Here is a 20,058-nt window from a genome sequence, read left to right on the forward strand (position 1 = left end):
CCCAACTATTTAACTTCTGGATATATAAAACCAATTTATTCCAATGTCCATGAGGACCAATCACACAATCCCTAACATACACACATCCCACCTAGATAGTGTTTCATATCCTTAGATCCCAAAAAGCAGAGACAGAAAACAGGAAAGGAAAGTGATACAGGGAGGGACACCTGTGTGCAGGATGCCAGGTGGGTGGTGGACACAGCCCGGGGCTGTAGGCCGATGGCTGGGGAAGGCCGGGGGAGGTCTCCTGACCTCCGGCGGCGCCGTCCCCTCAAGGGGATCAGGTCCAGGTTCCCCGTGCACTGCATGTTCATGACCTGCAATCAGACCGGATGAAAAGCCGGTCACGGCTCCTTTAACCTCCTGGCTCCCAAATCCCCAGTGCCCAAAGAGCTGAGCCAGTTATAGAGCTGGAGAGGATAACCACCTAGGGCACAACTGCTATGAAGGTCAAAACAGTTCAAAAATATGAGATGACAAGAAGGAGGGATGGGAGGAAGGATGTCATTGATAAGGATAAGATAGTCCAATACCTACAGCAAGGAGAGGAAATATTATTATAATAAAGCTTTGTGACCAAAGAGCAAAAAGAAGATTTCTTACAATGTTGAGGAGTGTATCCTAAGCAGCCATCATCCTGGCTGAGCCAGGGTCTAAGTAACACAGTAACTGAAAGAAGGAATGTGGAAGCTTACTGAAGGAAGACAATATTATCAAGACTAAGATATGATACACAGAGAGCTCTCCTTTGCCTATGTCTTCTTGTGCTTAGACCAGAAGAAAAAAGGAGGTCCAGCACAATCCTGCCAGGCAGACCAGCAGACCACGACAGTGGGGAAGACATTTCAATGTGAAGCAGCAGCTTTCTGTGGAAGATGATGTGTCATTCTGTCCATTTAATCAATTTCATATGAGTCTGTAGGGTATGTAGAGAAATGTAGACATCAAGTTACACCTAAACCTCAAGGAGAAAATAATGCATATCCCAATGTGAATTATCAACATCAATTCTACCTTAAAATAATTAGGAAGTAAAGGATGATTTTGGAAAAGAGACCATTGTGTTTCTTCTTGGCTTTCTCCAAAATCTGAAGTGGAAACCTATGGCTGACCTATGAAAGCCAGTTGTACATTCTTCTAAGAAATCCCTAAAATGGAAAAAAAAAAAAACTCCTCCAGGATAGAGATCTGGCACAGAGTCAAGTGAACAGTAATTCATGGGGTCACAGAAGCATCCAAATTAGAAAAGTCCCCGAGAGAGGAATAAATCATGGCATCAAAAAGAGTATCATTGGGTCAAAGAGATAAAACAGTGTTTCCAGGAAAAAGATCAAATGAAAACCCCAGGACAATTAGATAAACCCAATGTGAGATTAAAAACTGTTCCTTTCTCTAGACTTGAGAATAAGAACCAGAACTAGAGACAAAAGAGTGGCAGGGCACAGGCCCACACACAGATATAACCCTAATGGCATTAAAGTGTCAGGTGTTTGCTCATGTCTGCACTATAATTTTTACCCAAGGTGGAAAAAAAAAAGATGGAGAGAGCCATCTTTTGGTATTGTTACTATAGTTACCATTTAATAAGCATCTATAAAGTGAATATTACTTATATTTTATAGATAAAAGAATGAGGCTTAGAGAAGTTTAGTTATCGAGGCAAGGTCATACAGCTTCTAAGAATCAGACTAGGATGTAAGCCCAGAGATCATGCTGTTTCTAATATATTTCCTTTTAAAGAACCACCTGTTCAAAGCTATCCAGCGTCCTCCTCAACCTAGTCATTTAAAATCATTCTCTCTCAGGCACGAGTCATTGGCAACTTTAATATTAGAAGTAGCAATCAGCTTAAAGAAGTTCTACTGGGGGACCAGCTGTGAAAGAGAGATTAGGGTAAAACATATCAACCAGGGGTAGGAAGACTCAGGTCCCAAGAATAACTCCAAGAGGATTCAGAGTATACATGGATATTTCCACCCCTTCATCTTCTTCCCAAGCCCCTTCCATTACCTCCATGGAACCAGCTTTTCGGTTACGGATGAGGGGTGATCTTCTTGGAAGGCCAGGGCCCTCAGAAGGCTGTGGTGAGGTCTGCAAAGCCCGATCTGGCTCATCTGGTGCCTTCCTTGGGCACAGGTTCTCCGTGCTTCCTTCGTCTGTTTTTATCTCTTCATTCTGTTCCATAACAGACCGAATAGGTGTTAAAGCTTCCAGCCTCCAAATCTCAAACTCCCCAACCCTTTTTTCTGTCCTGGATGGTTTGTAGTTTCCCACCACTTGGTTCCTAAATCATATCTCAGCCCTCTGACCCACCTCAGAAGAGGCTGGACGGAAACCATAGCCAGTTGGGGCACTGCCTTCTTCCTCAAAGCCTTTTACTCCAGGGCTGAAGTGCAGCTCCACATGGAAACGTTCCTCTGATAAAGGGTCCTATGGAACAGAAGGGGCCATTGGGAAAAGCTGGGTATGAGGTGGAAGAGCAGGCAAGGGCAACAGAGAGAAACTCAAGAGGATACATCCAGGCCTGAACTTTTAGACTGAGGTCTTGCACCAATCTGAGGCTGATCTGTTTTAGTTTCCCTTTAACTATACTCTGTCACTGGATCCTCATTCCCTCACCTCCCACCATTTATAGTTCACCACTCCACATGACTTTCAAACTCCTAGTTCTACAATACTGCAACTTTGCTATGGTGCATTCAGCAGCATGTTAAAGACATCTTTGTGGAGACAGATGCAGAAAGTATATATATAATCATATTTGAGGGAAAAAGACTCATTATAATGTCCCAAATTCTATATCCTCCCCAACATCACAACTGTGCTATAGGTAATCTCTCTGGCTCAACATCATCCCAGAACATATTTTCTGTTCCAATAGGAACCTCCTGGATGCTCTGTGCCATGCTGTGTCTAGGTGCCACACTTAGCTGGATTCCACAAATTCTAAGGATAAGAAGATAGTTTTAAATGGAGGCAGAAAGAAGGGGCCCTCTCCTCATCCCACCCTGTTTGCTCCTCACCCGTGTGTTGTCCTCATAAAGCATGATAACAATCTGTGTCATGTAGTTGAGCTCTGAGATGGCACTAAGATAAGCCAAAGCTCGCTGCCATTGTGCATCCTGGGTCTCCTACCAAACACAAAAAGAGGTAAGCCAATGCCCAAGGACAGAGAGTCAGGGAATGTTCAGGGAGCCAAGGAGAATAGAGAAAGTTTGCAGAAAAAAAGAAGTATGAGGCTGGGCATGGTGGCACATGCCTGTAATCCCAGCTACTCAGGAGGCTGAAGTAGGAGGATCACAAATTTGAGGCTAGCCTCAACAATTTAGAGAGACCCTGTCTCAAAATAAGATTTTTAAAAATAAAAATTAAAAGGTCTGGTGAAAGCTGAGTGATAGAGTATTTGACTAGCATGTGCAAGGTTCTGGGTTCAATGCCCAGTACTTCACAAAAAAAAAAAAAAAAAAGGAGAAGCAGCATGAGGAAGACAGTAGAAGAATTCTGGGGATAGATGTTCATAGACTAAAGGAATAATGAGGATCCTTACATCAAGAAGTCCCCCATAACGGAAGACACTGAGTAGAGAGTGGACGTGACTCTCACTGGTGAAATACAGCCGTGTTCGAACGTGGCGACCTGGGGAGAGCACTCCTCGGGAGTACCTGAGATAACAATTACATTAGCATGAAGTCAGAGAATCCTTTCCTCAGGCTTCCACAAACTCATTTTTCCCACCTCAAAGACTTCTCTCCATCCCAGAATCCCCTTTTTTCTTGGCTGCCCAAGCCATCCCAGACTTGATTTTCCAAGGGTTCCCAACATGCCCCTCCCTCCATCCATCACCCCTCCCAGCCCTCCCTCACAGGGGATGCAGCTTGTTGACAGACTCATCCTCGTGGGTTCTCTGAAGGTCAAGTAGTATCTTCCGCAATAGTGGAAGACAGAAGCCCACAGCAATTTCCAGTTTCTCCTCCCGACTGATCCCGTACTCCTAAGGGGCCATGCGCCAGGAATAAGTACTTCAGTGAATCTTGCTTTCCTCTTGCTTCATATTTCTAGCCCCAAGATCATGCCTCAGATCTAAGGCTTCTTTTCTATCCACCACTTTCCCTCTCCTCTCTCCAAATATCTCCTCAATTAGCCTTCTATACTTACCCAGAGTCAGAGTGGATCTTGAGAATTTTAACAACTTAACTAATTACTTCTCTAATTTTTCTTCCCCTGGTTCCCAAATCTTTTTTTCCCTTTCCTAATGCCCTTATCCCCAGGCTAGATCACTTTTATGAGACACACCTGAGGAATGACCACATCGGCCAATGCCTTAGACAGACGAAGCAACTCTGCTGTGCCTTGAAGTCCCAGACTCCCATTGTGCTGCACATCATACTTGACACAGTCATAGATGTCAGGGATCTTACTGATATCATAGCGCCCACTCTTCTGTCGAAAGTCACGTTCCAGCTTGCTCCAACGCTGTAGCATTAGCTCTAGTGTCTCACTGTGGTAGAGCTGCAGGTCTGGGAGGAAGGCAGGCAGTCAGATAGAGCCAAAGATTTGACCTCCAACAAAAGACCCTGACAACTCTGGAGTAGAACCAGAGGGATGAGGATGCCTTGTCTCAGACATTTAAGAAAGTCCACACAAGTGCCTGAGAAATGCACCCGTACCTGAAGACAGTAGCACTCACACCCACCTACAGACTTGGGGTCCTGCATCCGATTACGGATCTGGTGGGTGAGGTTTTCGATCAGGGCAAATACCTGATCACAGACTTTCACAGGATTCTGGATGATAGTCATGGAGTTGAGGAGGGAAGTGCTTCCTGTAGGAGCCAGCTGTGAGGAAGAGTGAAGAAAGGCAAGATAGGTTTAGTGCTGATTGCCCAGATTCCTGTGAGTTTATTACAGAATCTCTATAACATTATTACAAAACATCGACAGAATGTTTTTATGAGTGTTTATTGCCTGGACCTAGAGTAGAAGTGCTGCCACAGAACTGGATTCCAACTCAAGCTTTTAGGACAGTCACATTCAATGAGAAATAGGGGGCTGGGGATGTGGCTCAAGCGGTAGCGCGCTCGCTTGGCATGCGTGCGGCCCGGGTTCGATCCTCAGCACCACATACAAACAAAGATGTTGTGTCTGCCAAAAACAAACAAACAAAATAAATATTAAAAATTAAAAAAAGAATGAGAAATGGGGAGGAAGAAGATTCTAGGTAGGATGCACAGGTCTACCTAAGGCCTCATAAGTTTCATTCTTACTAGAAAAAGGAAGCAAGGGAGATTTTTTAGATTTGGCATTGAACACAGATTGAAAAATAAGGCAGCAAGATTCTGTCCCTTATTGAGTCCTGCTCAGAGGAGAACACAGCAAAGACACGTTATGTATTTAGCTATGTAACTCATTTAAGAACCTGTCATAGGGCTGGGACTGTGGCTCATTGGTAGAGCTCTTGCCTGGGTTCCTAAGCACTACACACACACACACACTCACACACACACACAAACACACCAAAAATACACCTATCAGTATACAGTTACAGAATAATATGAATATGCCTACTGCCACTGAACTGTACACTTAAAAATGTTTAAAAAGATACAATTTTAAAAATGAATCATTTTTAAAAGAAGCTATCAGAGGGGCTGGGATTGTGGTTCAGTGGTAGAGCGCTTGCCTAGCATGTGCGGGGCCCTGGGTTCGATCCTCAGCACCACATAAAAATAAATGAATGGAATAAAGGTATTGTGTCCAACTACAATTAAAAAAAAAAGAACCTATCAGAAATGAGAATTGGAATAGTGGAAAACCACTGCCTGGTCAACTGTGGCCTGGATACCCAAGAAAAAGGATGGTCACATTGGATAATGGTACCCACTATGATTGATACTGAGAGACAGTGTATTGTAGTAATTAACAGCCTATGCTCTGGAGTTAGACTCCTAGGGTTCATACTAGCTGTGTAGCTGTGTGATATTGGAAAAAGCTGCTTAAATTCTTTAGAGCTTATATTTCCTCATTTGTAAAATGGGAGAAAAGTAGTACAGTTCCGACAGTCCTTGTGGTAATTAAAGGTGATCATTAATTCTTTGTCTTCCCTTCCCTTGACTCTCCCCTTGGCCTGGCCCTGTGACTACTTAACCAATAAAAAATAACAAACTTATGTTGTGCTAATTCTGGGTCTATGCTTTAAGAAAGCTGGTAAATTTCTGTGTTAAGGGAACCCTAAAGCATCATTTAAGATATTCAGTCATGGGGCTAGGGAGTAGCTCAGTGGTAAAGCACCTGCCTAGCAAGCATGAGGCCCTGAGTTCAATCCCCATCACCACATAAAAAAAATAAACAACAACAATTAAAAAATGATATTAAAAAAAAGAAATTCAGTTATATGTTTGAGAAGCCACAAGAAAACTTGTGTAATCCTGAGATTACAGGGACAGCATGAAGAAGGAGAAAGCCACCCATCCCAGAACCCCAGTCAAACCTCCTAGATAGCCCCAGAAGAGACCCAATGCTAGACCAGTAAAGCCCAGAACTATGAGAGATAATGGAATGGCTATTGCTTTAAGTTGCTAAGTTTGGGGGATAGTTTTTTTGTTTGTTTGTTTGTTTGTTTTGTGGTGCTGGGGATTGAACCCAGGGCCTTGTGCATGCTAGGCAAGCATTCTACCAACTGAGCTATATCCCCAGCTCCCAGGGGCTTATATAACAAGAGATAACTGAAACATTCTCCTATTCACAGTCCTTGGGATTAGCTACATTTGGTGGGAATTTTTTGAACTTCAGAAGTTTAAAAGTGTTTATGTCATACATTATTTAATGCCTTCAGCTCAATTTAGGGCATAACCAAACACATTAATATTTCTGCAACAAAATGTATGACTATTGACACTAAATAGGAAGTTTAAGAAGTATAAATAGTCCTATGACAATTCATGTAGGGTTTGGCTGCCAAATGAATGATGTCAAACTGATAAATACCTTTTTAATTTTTGAAATTGTGGATAAGAGAATTATGGCATTTACTTATCTCCAAGAGTTGCTATAAGGATTAACAAGATAATATGTGTAAGACACCTAAAACAATGTTTGGCGTGTAATAAGTCTATTACACTGATAACTATTATTATTTAGAATTCTAGGAACTTGGGATCCAGGGTATTTGGGGCACAGAAATAGGGAGAGCCTGACCTGATCATAGTCTTCAGGGCCAAAGGGTGCATCCTGCTGCAAAATGTGGTGCAGCCGAGCCTTCACCCGGTGCTGGCAGCTGCTCAAGGAATCACCATCACTGTCCAGGAGACCATTCATGTTGGCACTCTTCACCATTTGTACCAAAATGGGTGTCAGCTCTCCTTCTAGAGCCAGGAGGCCCTGAAGGGGAAGCCCAAGGTCAATTAGTTCTTTTTTCCAAGCCAGTTCTCTTAGGCCTAGATTATTCCAGAGAGCAAACAGGAGCTGGTTGAGGAGCAAGGAGACCTACTCCCCCTAACTATTCTCATCTTCTTTTCAGTTGTATACAATGTGATAGCTTCTTTTGAGTTGGTATACAAACACTTTGACATTTCCCAACTAGTTCTCCAAACCTTCTGTTTCTCTACTTAATAGACGCTGGGACTGTGAAAAAGCCATAATAGGCACCTTGGCAAAGGCAGCAGCAGTCATCTGGACACGGCCCTCATCAGAGGCATAGATCTTGAGGTCATGGCGGAAAGTGCTATGGAGACGAAGCAGCCCACAACCAGGGAAGCCAGCATAGTCACCTGGGGGCAAAGGAAAGGACCAGAAATAGACTGTTATAAGTACCCATATAGAGGAAAGAATATTCTATTCCTCTCTAACTTCCCCATTGCCTCTTTCCATTTTCCCTGACTTATTTTCTAATCATCTTACTCCAGCCCTACTAAGGATTTTACCCCAACACTCACCCTGTCCTCCAGGGTACATGCAGCGAAAAGCTCTCCCCAGCTCCTCAGCCTGAACACGGCCATCAGGAGTCAGTTCTCCACCCCACTTCAGAACCAGCAACAGAGATGGAGCAAGAGCCTCCCTCTGTGAATCTGAGAGAATATGGGGCAGTGAGTAGGTCTAGATGTAAGGAAAATATTATGAACATCTAACTGGTGAACTTCTGAGGAAACCATAAAGGTAATTTCAGGTAGAGGCACTCTACAGGTTTAAGAACAAGAGATGTGAATGATAATTGAAAGAGGGGCTATCTTACCTTGCCCCTCATTAGAAGCTTTTACTCCATGAGGGTAGTAAGTCAACTGCACCTTCCGGTTGATACCTGAAAAGTGACCATACCTGCAGGATACAACAACAGTTTACTTTGTGCCCTAGTACCTCACTTCTCACTGTTACAGGCTCCCTTCTGCTATCCCCTTTCTCACATCTCCAACACGGACTTCAGCTGCTCTAGCTTCCCAGTCTTCTCCTCGATCTCACCACTTGGTTCTTTCTCTAGTTCAGCCAACAGCAGCCTTGTGATGTCCAGGACCTCCTAGAGGAAATAATAGGGTCTCCATGTAGGAGGCCATGTCCTTGAGGCTTGCCCTTCCACCCTATCTCTTATCAACCCCACACCTTTTTTCTCCTAGCACTCATTCTGGTGAGATTCACCACCTTACCTGAAGCTGCTCAGGTCGCTTGAGTTTTAATTTCCCTGTCTTGTATCCACCATGTTTTTCAAATAGAGTAAAAAACCTGAAGAAGTAAGGAGCAAGACAAATCAAGCTTTTAGGAGCTGTTTGTTCTCTACCCAATCTCCCTCACAAAGACCTGTGTACATTTGGACATTTCTCCTACCTTGGGTGTGTCACCTCCATCTTCATCTTCTGTTTGGGGGTACGATCCCCATGACGGATAATTGCAATGACACAACGAAGCTCCATCCTAAGATAAGGAATGTTCTCAGAGCCTCTCTCCTATCCCAACCTTCCATCACCCCCCATCCTCACATCATACTTGACACGTCAAAGAACAGAGGAGCAAGGATCTGAGATTAGGGATATAGGTACTGATAAGGGGACTACTTAGAAGAGACCCAGGCTCTACCTGTTAGATGGCATGAGTCAGGAGCAACCACTGGTCTGGCTTAAGGAATCCCAAGTGTTACTCCAGATTTTTTATTTTCACTTACATAGTGCCAGATGTGGTGGGAACGATAGGAATGTCCTCAGCCTCTGTGGGAATGGACCATGGGATCTGGAACTGTGGGGCAAGTTCCCGCATAATGGTGTTTCTAGAAGGAGAAATATGAAAAAAATGTGAAAATAACAAATCAGTACTATAAATCTGAATGAAGCGCACAAAAACAATAATGTGACAGAAGAATACATTAATAAAACGTTTGAAAACATGCAAACATATACCCTCACATAGGTGGTGGAAATATAAATAAATGCAAATTAAGGACTGTGGTTCCCTCTGGACATGGAAGAGGGGATGTAACCAGGGAGGAGTGTAAGGGGCTTCAACTATATTATTTTTTTTCCCCTTTGTTGCAGTGCTGGGGATTGAACCCAGAAGTGTTTGGTTTTTTGTTTGTTTGTTTGTTTTTGAGACAATCTCACTAACTGCACTCAATCTTGTAAACCTTCTGCCTCAGCCTCCTGAATCACTAGAATTACAAGTATGCACCACTGTACCTGGCTCACCTATATTCTTGTTTATTTCTTAGGCTAGTAAATGCTCAGCCAACACTACTACATTCATGGATGTTCACCATGTTCATTACTCCTTACATATTTTTGAATAGTTTAAACATTATATGATGATTTTTTTAAAAAAACCAAGTTGCAGAACAGTTTCATAATATGATCATCTTAAGTAAAATAAATCTAATTTATTTATACATGGCAGAAAAAGATAATCTGTTATGTCTAAAGCTGTTAACAGTTATCATCTCTGAGGACTGCAGCCCTGGGAAAGCAAAGGGGATGAGAAGCCCTTTTGCTTTTTTTTTCCTTTTTCACTCTTAAATAATTTTTGCAATATTTTTTGGAGGGAAGGGTACCAGGGATTGAACTCAGGGGCACTTGACCACTGAGCCACATCCCCAGCCCTATTTTGTATTTTATTTAGAGACAGGGTCTCACTGAGGTTTTTAATGCCTCGCGTGGTTGCTGAGGCTGGCTTTGAACTTGTGATCCTCCTGTCTCAGCCTCCCCAGCGGCTGGGATTACAGGCAAGCACCACCACACCTGGCCCTTTTTGCAATATTTTTTAAGAAGCAAAAGCTTTCTGTCTCTTTTCTCTAAGTTCATTCTCTCAGCACAGACTACTGTCTCTTACCCCAGAATCTTGGCACAGTCATCATAGTACTTCATTGAGTTCTTGACAAAACTGAAGCCATTGACATCACACACAAAAGAATGACCATTGGCACGAAGAAGGTCAAATCCACAAACAGTTTGCTGCAGGGGAAGGAGACAAGGAGAAAAAAAGACTCTTTCCCAGACTTCTGCTCCTGTCTGTCTCCCTCATTCCACAAATGCCATGGTCCTTCCCCTACCTTAAAAGCTACGCAGACCTTCCTGGCCACCAGCTTTTCCATGGCAGTCAGCATGACTGGATATCGAACCTCTTTCCCTTCACTGTCTCGTTCAACCTTTCCATCCAAAGCTGGAGATTTTCTAGCTTCAGCATGGGCATAATCTGGCCCCACTGTATACACCTGCAGGTACATAGCATCACTGAGTATGCCCACAGCTCACCCTGTATATGAGAAGACAATATGAGGACTAGGTCTGTAGACTAGTTTCAGAGTAAAAACAAAACAAAACAAAGTCAAAGCAAAAAACCCCTGAGTATTAAGAATAAGGAGACTGACACTATTTTTATTGAGCCCAACTGCAGCATTATTAGGAAGGTTTCTTCTTAGAACTCTAGCACTATTATCTAGTCCTCACTAAAAAGTAATTTATCAACACTACACCATTTCTCATGCCACCTTGCCCTTGCTCTGACAGTATAAATAAGAATGTCTACATTCTCCATTCATTATCTTCACTTGAATTTGAAAGCCAACTGAATTCACATTTAATTTCTAGCACCCCTTCCACATGCACTGGCTTCCCAAGAACCCCATCCCCACCCAGACCTTTGTAACATCTTAAATCCCTGTGTCCACCATAACCTTGACATCTGTGCCATCTGTTGGCATAAACTCCTCATAGATGTATGACCCTGTCTTTCGGACACTGCTTTCAGGAGAGTAAACGCTGCTTCGGCTGCCAATCTTCAGGAAGAAAAGAAAGGAAAGAAAACATTGCCTCAATCCACCACCCTATCCCCAAATCCTTCAGCCCCCTTCTTCACAATATCATCCTCATCCTTCCACCTCTCTAACTTCCCAGATGCTCAAATGTCCCCACCCACCTTACGGAAGAGGCGCTGGCTTCCTCCTCCAGCAGAGCTGGGGTAATAGATGTAAACATTGTGGTCCTCTGCACTCACTGGCTTCTCCACGAAGGGCTTAGGAAAGATGGCTCCATTGACCTCTACCTGGTCTTCACCTTCTATCAAGTTGCACTCTAAAAGGTGGGAGTGTGTAGGGCCTAAGGTTATAGAATATTTCCAACTCCCATTTCCCTGGGGTTTTAATCTTTACAACCCTCAAAACTTTATGGCCATCTCTTAGTAACAGATATAGTAATATAGATATGTGGTATATAGATATGACAGTATCTGTGTAACAGGTCTGAGTCTTTGTCCAAAGACCCATGGTTCTTATCCTACCCATAATCCAATAACCAAAGTCCCACATAGATAGGTGGTATATAGGAGATATTTAGAGGACAGACACTGGGCTAAGTCATGGAAAGCAAGGCAAGGGCAGGTACTCACCTTCTGGCCGGGCAGGGTCACGGTTGAGCACGGCATATCGAGGCAGATCGATACCCTCTTCCTGCAGGATCCGGTACACCTCTCTCCTGTCACCCCCAAATAAATTTAGCTGGGAGAAGTAGGGATTGACTAAGGGAAGAGGCTAGGGATATCATTTGCATAGGAACTGGAAGATACCAGGGCACAGAACTCAATAGGGTATGATACAAAAATTAAACATGTTTGTTTGACTCTGCCCCTCCCAGAGTGGTTCCCTAAATGGGCACGATCTCAGGGTTATCCATCCCACTGGTCCACAGAAAGCTATACCTATCTTGGATGTAATACTGCATGGCCAGATCATTGATAAGAAAGGGATTTCGAAGCTTGGAGTAAGCAACAGCTTTGTCCAGAGGAAAGCCTGGGATGGAAAAAAGGAAATAGACCAAACAAAGAAAGTGAAAAAGACAGGGTAAGAAAATGGCAAGAGAGACAGAGAGACACATTAAAGGTCATAGCTGATACTGAGCTCCTCTACCCATCCAACCCTTTACTTATTCCTCTGTCCAGTTTCCTAAGTCTAGGATATTCATCAGGAAAAAAAGATTATGTTTAAGATCCTTCCAGAAACCCAACTCTGTCAGAGATTCTCAGTTTTAGAGCTATCCTGAGGCTTAATTACACCCAGCAACTCCTCCAAGATGTAGGGAAAGCAAATCCCTTGGCACTGTTCTCTAGTGTTGGGAGGAGCTGATGGCCTTTTTACTAATAAGACAGTAAGAACCTCATTCCCAATCCTGCATTCCCACCACCATCCTTTCCTGTCTTTCTTTCCAGATACCAACCTTTAGAGTGAAAAGAGATGAGGCAGTGGCAGGATGGCCAGTTTTCCACAGGTTCATTGAGAATAACATCTTCTCCCAGGATGATAACGGTCAGGTAGTCAAATCTGCAGAGTCGCTCTAGGATTTGGGTCATTGGCTTAGACTTGGATTTCTTGGTCATGGCACAAATGCCAACGATGATTTGAGGTTCAGGAGGCTACAGAGAAAAAGTACTATCAGGAATGTAGGAACTTCCCATCTATATTACCCTCATTAAGGAACACAATCTCATCTCTTTAGGGCACAGTTTCTTCTCAGGACTTTTAACACTGGGGACCAAGGATGCCTACTAACTTTGGTCTAGGTTGAGGCATGTCTAGGGATTACTACTGTCTACAGAATAGGAGCTTTCCACTATAGGAAATATATGCTCAAGCAGAATAGTCAGAGAACCAATAACCATGAGACAATAGGAGAAGGGCAAAAGGGCAGGGGTTTCAAAGAGAAGCAATTAATCATCTCACTGTCCCTCCCCTAAACCAGGATAGGGCTTGTTTATGACAGACAGTCTATATATTTGGAAAGAGCAGAGAGATGTCTCTATCCCATAGGATCTCAAGTCTCTATGATGGGGGCTCCAACACCAAGTTACATCATTTTCCCTAATCTTACCACTTCATCCTCCTCGTCCTCCAGGAGCTCACTGTCACTCTCTTCTGTCCTCATGCCTGTTCCACGAGTGCCCAGCCCCTCATCTCCAGCTCCAAGGAAGAAGTGAGCAGTGGTGCTCTCGTCCTCATTGGCCGTCAATGACCACATCCCCGCCGGAACACCCACTCATCCCGTTCTGCAGAGAGGGGGTACCCCATCAGTTCAGAATCTAAGCCTTCAAGCAATGAGTGGGAATTGGGTATGGAGAACTAGAAAATAAGGGGACTACATGGTACAAGTGGAAACAGGAAACAAAGCTATGTGAAAGAAAGGTCAACAAGAAGGGAGGCTGTGGGCAATGATTTGAAATTTAAAAAAAAAAAAAAAAAAGAACTGTAAAAGAAAAGTTTCCCTTTTCTTCCCTGATCATCTCACCCTAACCAAGCTAAGAGGATCTGGAGATTAAGACTTACAGTGCTCCCATGTCCCTGATTCTGCCAGCAGGAAACAATGTTAACTTCAGGTAGCAAATGGGAAAGACAGTTCTTCAAGGAAGGCTATTGTTGATTCCTTACCAGAATAGAAAGTAAGAGTGACATTTCAAATTCTGGATTAATTCCACAATATTTCTACCCTGTGCCACAGTAATTCTGAACTCAAGGATTTAACTCAGGAATAAAGGAATGAGACAATTCAGATGCCATTTGCCCTTAAACTTCATCTTCGTTTCTACCAAGAATTAACTCAAAAAAAAACATTAATTGAGGGCTGGGGTTGTGGCTCAGAGGTAGAGTGCTCACCTAGGACATGAGAGGCCCTGGGTTCGATCCTCAGCACCACAAAAATAAAAATAAAAATAAAGGTATTGTGTCAATTACAACTAAAAAATAAATATTAAAAAAAAACATTGAGGGCACCCTCTGTTCTAAGCATTATAATAGAACATTAAAATTCCCAATGTCTCCCCTTCACCTCTTCCATCTTAAAAGACAGAAGCCCAAGTCCAGAAAATTAGTTCAAGGAAAGAAGTCTAGTGCTGGCTGGGAGGTAGATGATGCAAGCATCCAAAGAGCAGTCTCTGGTCCATTCTGAAACTCTAATCTCAATGTTTTGTTACTGTCTCCTGATATCAGTACTAGTCTAGGACAAGGTCCTTCACATCAGGGAAAATGAGTCAGAACAAGCTGGCGGTTGCACTTTTATATATACACAGCTAGAGCAGTCTTTCTCAACCAGTTGTGATTTTGCTGTACAGGGGACATTTTTGCTTAGCATACCTGACACTGCTAAACATTTTAAAATGTATATGATATCCACATACAACAAAGACCTACCCAGTTCAAAATGTCAGTAGTGACAATGTACAGAAACCCTGCTGTAGAGAAATTCTCCTACATAAGAAGACATGTTCTTTTTTTTTTTTTTTAGAGAGAGAGAGAGAATTATTTTTTAATATTTATTTTTTAGTTTTCGGCGGACACAACATCTTTGTTTGTATGTGGTGCTGAGGATCGAACCCGGGCCGCACACATGCCAGGCAAGCGCACTACCACTTGAGCCACATCCCCAGCCCAAGAAGACATGTTCTTAACCATCTTCCTCCCCTTCTTCTTCCTTCTTCTTTTTTTTTTTTTTTTGGTGGGGGAGGGTACTGAGAATTGAACCCTGGGGCTCTTTACCACCAAACTACACCCCCAGTCATTTATATTCTTTGAGACAGGGCCTCACTAAGATGCCTCAGTCTCCCAAATTGCTGGGATTACAAGCATGTACCACTACACCCAGCTGTCCTTAATCTCACTGTTGCTAATGGAAAAAAAACTGAAAACAATTTAGATGTTATAAGTAGAAGAATGGATACAATGCAATAAATGAAACATAGTAAAGTGAATCAGAATTTAGGAGGTTAACCAGTGCAGTGGCAGACACCTGTAATCTCAGCAACTTGGGAGGCTGAGGCAGGAGAATCTCAGTTTGAGGCCAGTCTTGGCAATTTACCAAGACCTGCCTCAAAATAAAAAATAAAAGGGCAAGATGTAGTTCAGTGGTAGAATTCTTGCCTAGCATGGGTGAGAAGCCCTAGGTTCAATCGCCAGTACCCAGGGAAAAAAAAAAGTGAAATGAATCAGACCTAGCATAGTGACACACAGTTTGTAATCCCAACTACTCAGGAAGCAGAGGTAGGAGGATCACAAGATCAAGGCCAGTCCTGGCAACTTAGAGAGACCCTGACTCAAAATAAAAATTTAAAAAGGCTATGATGAATGAGCTTAGTGATAGAGCTAGAAAAAATAAAAAGTGAACAGAGATATATATATAACAAGTTGGCAGTTTCCAAGTGCAAACTGTAGAGATATGCATACAGTACAATTCCATTTGTAAAAACAAGCAATATTACACATTACAAAACCAGTGCTGGTCTAGGGCAAGGTCCTTCACTTCAGGAGCTAAGTGGAAAAAAGTCCTGCCTAAAGCCATATCAGTAAAAATATCTTAAGACATTAATTTGAGTCATATTGTTTGTATTGTATTGAGTACATATTGTTTATGACTGCAAAAATAATTACTAAAAGTATAAAAACATGGACTTAAAAGGAAGACATTGAATTTATGATTGTGGTTACCTCTGAGAAGAAAGGAGAATGGAACTGAAAAAGATTCACATGGTACTTCACAGCCTTAACTATAATGTTTATTTAAATTTTAAAAAGATCTGAAGCAAATACACAAAGGGCAAACATTTGCTAATAGTGAATTACAGGGATATTAGCATCTGTTATTATTTTCCAAAAATAAAATTGAGTCATACATCAGCAATTTTCCATGGTCTCCAGGAGTTCTCAGAAATACTGACAACTCTAATGAAAGCCACAAACTCCTTAAGTAAATGAACTAATTTAGTTTTATAGATTTTTTAAAGTCTTCAACAATTACTTTCTCTACTTTACTAGTTTTATTTAAAACTCTGTCATTATAATGGGGTTTTGCAGTTTTGATTAGGAAGTAATAGATGACCTTTACATAGACCTTGACCTTTCCAGTCTTCACCTGTTATCTCTATTGCTCAACTACCACGGGTATGACATTTTCTTAGACTGAACATTTCCACTTATGCACTGCAGGTCTCATACATGTACTCCTCCTCCTAATTTATAGTTATTTCTATGAATTCTTCTTTAGTGACCTGACCCAATGCCCATGACTTGCATTCCCAAGATTTCTGTACAGTTTAGGTAATTAGAATTGTGTTTCACTATTTAACCTTTCTCTCATGTCTAAGATTCAAAATCCTTTGCCTTTTCTTTCTCTAAGCGCTTAATGAATTTTTACTGAATGTACAGTCATGCTCTTGAAATTCTATTACAACTCTGTAATGGGGGGTGATGGAAAATAACAGAATGGAGAAGAGTCTATTCAAGAATACAGACTTGAAAGGTCCAAATTCATATTTAACAAGGCAAAAATAGAAAGCTGACAGAAATAGCTATGAAATAAGCTTGGACTTATTTAGAAGTACCTCTGAGAGAAGCTGGGGTTTAATGTGGTGTTCCCAAAACCACTTCCCTGTTTTATTTATTTTTATTTTGGTACAGGGATTGTACCCAGGACCTCACCCATGCTAGGCAAGTACTCCACCACTGGGCTACATCCCCAGTTTGTTTTTTTGTTTTTGTTTTTATCCCCATTTTGAGACAGGATCTTTTTAAAACTGCCCAGACTGACCTCAAACTTTCTGCTTCAGTCTCCAAAGAGACTGGGATTACAGGACTGCGCCACAATGTCAGGCACCACTTCCCTGTTTTCTATGCTTTTTACCCTTCATCCTCTCCCCCAAATTTTCTTGCGAAAGAAAATTTCAGATTCTACACTGGGCAAAAGAGCGGACTAATTATGGCCTCAATAAATATGAAAAGAAGGAAGGAAGGGAAGGAGGCAGGAAAGAAAGACGAGAAGGTGGAAGGAGAAAGTGGGTAAGGTAAGCAGGAAGGAAGGGGCAGGCAATCTTCTCAGAAACATCTATGTTAACCAGATCTAGAGAGGTGAAAAGGGAGGATAAATAAACTATGTAACTTCTTTATCCCTTAGTGCTGCTTTTTGCATAGTTCCCTAATTTCCTAAATCACCTTGCACTTGATTGGAGGGCTCCATGGGTGATAAAGAAATACTTCCAACAGAAAAACTTCTCAGGCTACCAACACTATCTCCTTCCTACCTTCAAACAGTGGACCCCTCACTTCCTTCTTAATGCACATTTTAATCCTCCATACTTACTCCCTATTCCTTCGGCCACCCTGTCCTGAGCATTAACACATTCATATTGCCTTCTTTCCCCTACTTGCTATAATGACCCTTCATTGATTTCCCCCAACCACTCCCCACACTGAGTGCTGTCCCCCATTACTAGTCAACTAATCATATTAATCCTCCCACTCACTGCTTCCCCGGAATTACACAGGCCTTCAAACCTTTACATGAGTCATCACACTCGGTTACATATTTATACTAAATCCTCAATGATTCCCCTACAATGGCTGCCTGAGATCCCCATTCTTTCCTCACACGACGTTCTTTGGAGGCTCGCCTCTTCCCTACTGTTGTAGGGAAGAGGTGGACCCACTCCCCTGTCCACTCCGCTCCCTCCCCTCCTTGCGCTGAGCCCCTCCCGCCCGGACCCTCCCCAGTCCATCCAGTCCCCATCCTCCTCGCGCTGGCCCCCCTCCTCCCTGCTCCTCTCCCCTGTACACTCCACTCCTTCCGCCCCCTTGTAGGACCCTCTCTTCCTCACTCGGATCCTTACACACTCATCTCCCCTCTCGCTGACCCTCTCCTTCGTCCTCTCCTTACAGAGCTCGGGATCACGAATACCGCCCTGGCATCCGGACTTCTCTAGCCTTTACTCGCCCCCGCCTCACTCTCCCTGCGCTGACACACAGGCCTCTCCGCTGGGCCTCTTTCCCCGAAGCTGCCCCAAACGGATACTAACCACCGCCCTCTGCAAAGACCTAGCCCACTCCACCGCGCCCACCCCCTCCGATACCGCCCCCAGCCCCCAGCCACTCCCCCACCGCCCCCGGCCCGCACTCACCCGCCTCTCTCCGCTCGCACAGCCGAACCTGCCGGCAGCGACACCTGACAGTGGTCCAATCAAAGCTCGACTTCTTTGCGGTGCCACCAATCAGCGGAGGGCGCGCACCGGCAACAGTCAGGCTGCGTTGGCCGGTGCTTCTGCACAGAGGAGGGTGGCTCCTAGTGGCTGCGGGCGGGAATGCAACCTGATGCTTTTCTACCTCTAATTTCTTACTGCGTCGCCACAGTTCAGACTCTTGGTCTGAGACAAAGGCAGTGCGGTTTTGGGAAAAGCGAGACCCAAAGGAGAAGACAAGAGTTTGTGCCATTGCACCTCCTTGAGAGCAAAATCAGTCTTTTGTTTGTTTTATAAGACAAAACGGGGTAAAAGATCCAATATAGGCTGAAAATGTAAAATGTAAAATGTAAAATGCAAAGAGAAATGACAGGGAGAACAAAGACAAAAACAAAGAAGCAGATTAAAAAGTTAAGAGAAGGAACAAAGAGGCTTTTATTTTTTCCAGTACTGTGAATTGAATGAGGGCGGAGAGGAGAGGGTTCCCACCGAGCTACATTCCCAGTCCTTTAAATTTTTTATTCTGAGACAGGAGCTCTCCAGATTGTCCAGGCTGACCTCGAATTTGTGATCATTCTGTGACAGCCCTCCAAATAACTGAAATTACAGGCATGAGTCACAGTGCCTGGCTACGAAGAGACTTATTTTTTGTTGGATACAATAAAATGGATGGACACAGAAGACTGGACAAGTTGATTCCTATCTCCACACCCTGTGTTTTCTATACCCTCCAAGCTGGGGATCTGCAAAACTGGATTTGAAATCCTGGTCTAACGTTTACAGTTGTGTAGCTTTGGGCAAGTCATTTAACTTCCCTGAGCCTCCATCTTTCTTAAAAGTAATATTAAAAGCCTAATTTAGGGGCTGGAATTGTGGCTCAGTTGTAGAGCTCCCACCTAGCATGTGTGAGGCACTGGATTCAATCTTCAGCACCACATAAAAATAAATAAATAAAACAAAGGTATTGTGTCCATCTATAACTAATTTTTATAAATTAACTAATTTATAGGGTACTGGTTATGTGAAAGTATTTTGGATATGTTTGTGTTTTGATTATCATCCTTGCATCTTCACTTGGGTTTCCTTTGTCAGAACAGTTACAAATTCTTCTTTGCAACCTTAGGGATATCGCCCCTTTGCCAGTCAGGTGCCTGAAGGTACTGACCCCCTACCCCAAAGCCAAACTCTCCTGAATGGAGAGAGATGATTCTAAGCACTGGCTCTCAGAAGAACAGATGCCTCCCTAGTTCATGCTCAGGCTCATACCTTCTTCATCACTCCAACCCTTCAAACAAGTTATTATAGTATCTTTCATGTATTTAATTTCTCTTATGATCTCCATGAAAATATAGATTCTGTTCCTAGTCATACACTGGAATAATCCAATTTGATTCTGTAAAATAATATATATAAAAGTTCTTTGCAAATGCAAAATGCTTGAAAAATATTACATATTATTTAAAATAGCAGTAATTATTAGATAAATCAAATACAGATGTGTTGACTATTTCACATATGCTGTAGGATAATTTTTTAAATGAGTATTAATACATGATATGTCTGTCAGAGGCTCACAAAGAACAATAAAAGTATAAAAATAAATGTT

At 42.8% G+C, this 20,058-nt stretch overlaps 1 protein-coding gene across 22 annotated transcripts in view; it reads right to left on the reverse strand.

Moving 5' to 3' along the window:
- Positions 1-20,058, reverse strand: part of Ppip5k1 (diphosphoinositol pentakisphosphate kinase 1) — a 48,243-nt gene that overhangs the window by 26,710 nt on the left and 1,475 nt on the right. For 7 of the 22 annotated variants that reach the window (XR_011706664.1, XM_071608193.1, XM_071608189.1 and 4 more), the window contains exons 1-25: positions 13,783-13,879; positions 13,331-13,505; positions 12,680-12,875; positions 12,165-12,255; positions 11,856-11,941; positions 11,388-11,542; positions 11,146-11,247; positions 10,522-10,683; positions 10,302-10,423; positions 9,148-9,249; positions 8,814-8,900; positions 8,636-8,711; positions 8,399-8,508; positions 8,230-8,312; positions 7,934-8,065; positions 7,647-7,768; positions 7,197-7,379; positions 4,697-4,838; positions 4,297-4,520; positions 3,867-3,994; positions 3,551-3,665; positions 3,027-3,134; positions 2,317-2,433; positions 2,014-2,178; positions 171-320 (exon numbers count right to left, since the gene is read on the reverse strand). Coding sequence is in view for 21 of the 22 variants with exons in the window: in XM_071608193.1 (XP_071464294.1) it covers positions 171-320; positions 2,014-2,178; positions 2,317-2,433; positions 3,027-3,134; positions 3,551-3,665; positions 3,867-3,994; positions 4,297-4,520; positions 4,697-4,838; positions 7,197-7,379; positions 7,647-7,768; positions 7,934-8,065; positions 8,230-8,312; positions 8,399-8,508; positions 8,636-8,711; positions 8,814-8,900; positions 9,148-9,249; positions 10,302-10,423; positions 10,522-10,683; positions 11,146-11,247; positions 11,388-11,542; positions 11,856-11,941; positions 12,165-12,255; positions 12,680-12,875; positions 13,331-13,477 (3,105 nt within the window). In the remaining variant the exon portion in view is untranslated. Of the gene's footprint in view, positions 1-170; positions 321-2,013; positions 2,179-2,316; positions 2,434-3,026; positions 3,135-3,550; positions 3,666-3,866; positions 3,995-4,296; positions 4,521-4,696; positions 4,839-7,196; positions 7,380-7,646; positions 7,769-7,933; positions 8,066-8,229; positions 8,313-8,398; positions 8,509-8,635; positions 8,712-8,813; positions 8,901-9,147; positions 9,250-10,301; positions 10,424-10,521; positions 10,684-11,145; positions 11,248-11,387; positions 11,543-11,855; positions 11,942-12,164; positions 12,256-12,679; positions 12,876-13,330; positions 13,506-13,782; positions 14,055-14,109; positions 14,127-17,032; positions 17,902-18,154; positions 18,272-18,395; positions 18,564-20,058 lie in introns of those variants that run through there. The other 15 variants (XM_071608196.1, XM_071608194.1, XM_071608191.1 and 12 more) reach the window with 10 other exon arrangements.

Source organism: Marmota flaviventris, chromosome 2, assembly GCF_047511675.1.
Source record: "Marmota flaviventris isolate mMarFla1 chromosome 2, mMarFla1.hap1, whole genome shotgun sequence".
Taxonomy (NCBI): domain Eukaryota; kingdom Metazoa; phylum Chordata; class Mammalia; order Rodentia; family Sciuridae; genus Marmota; species Marmota flaviventris.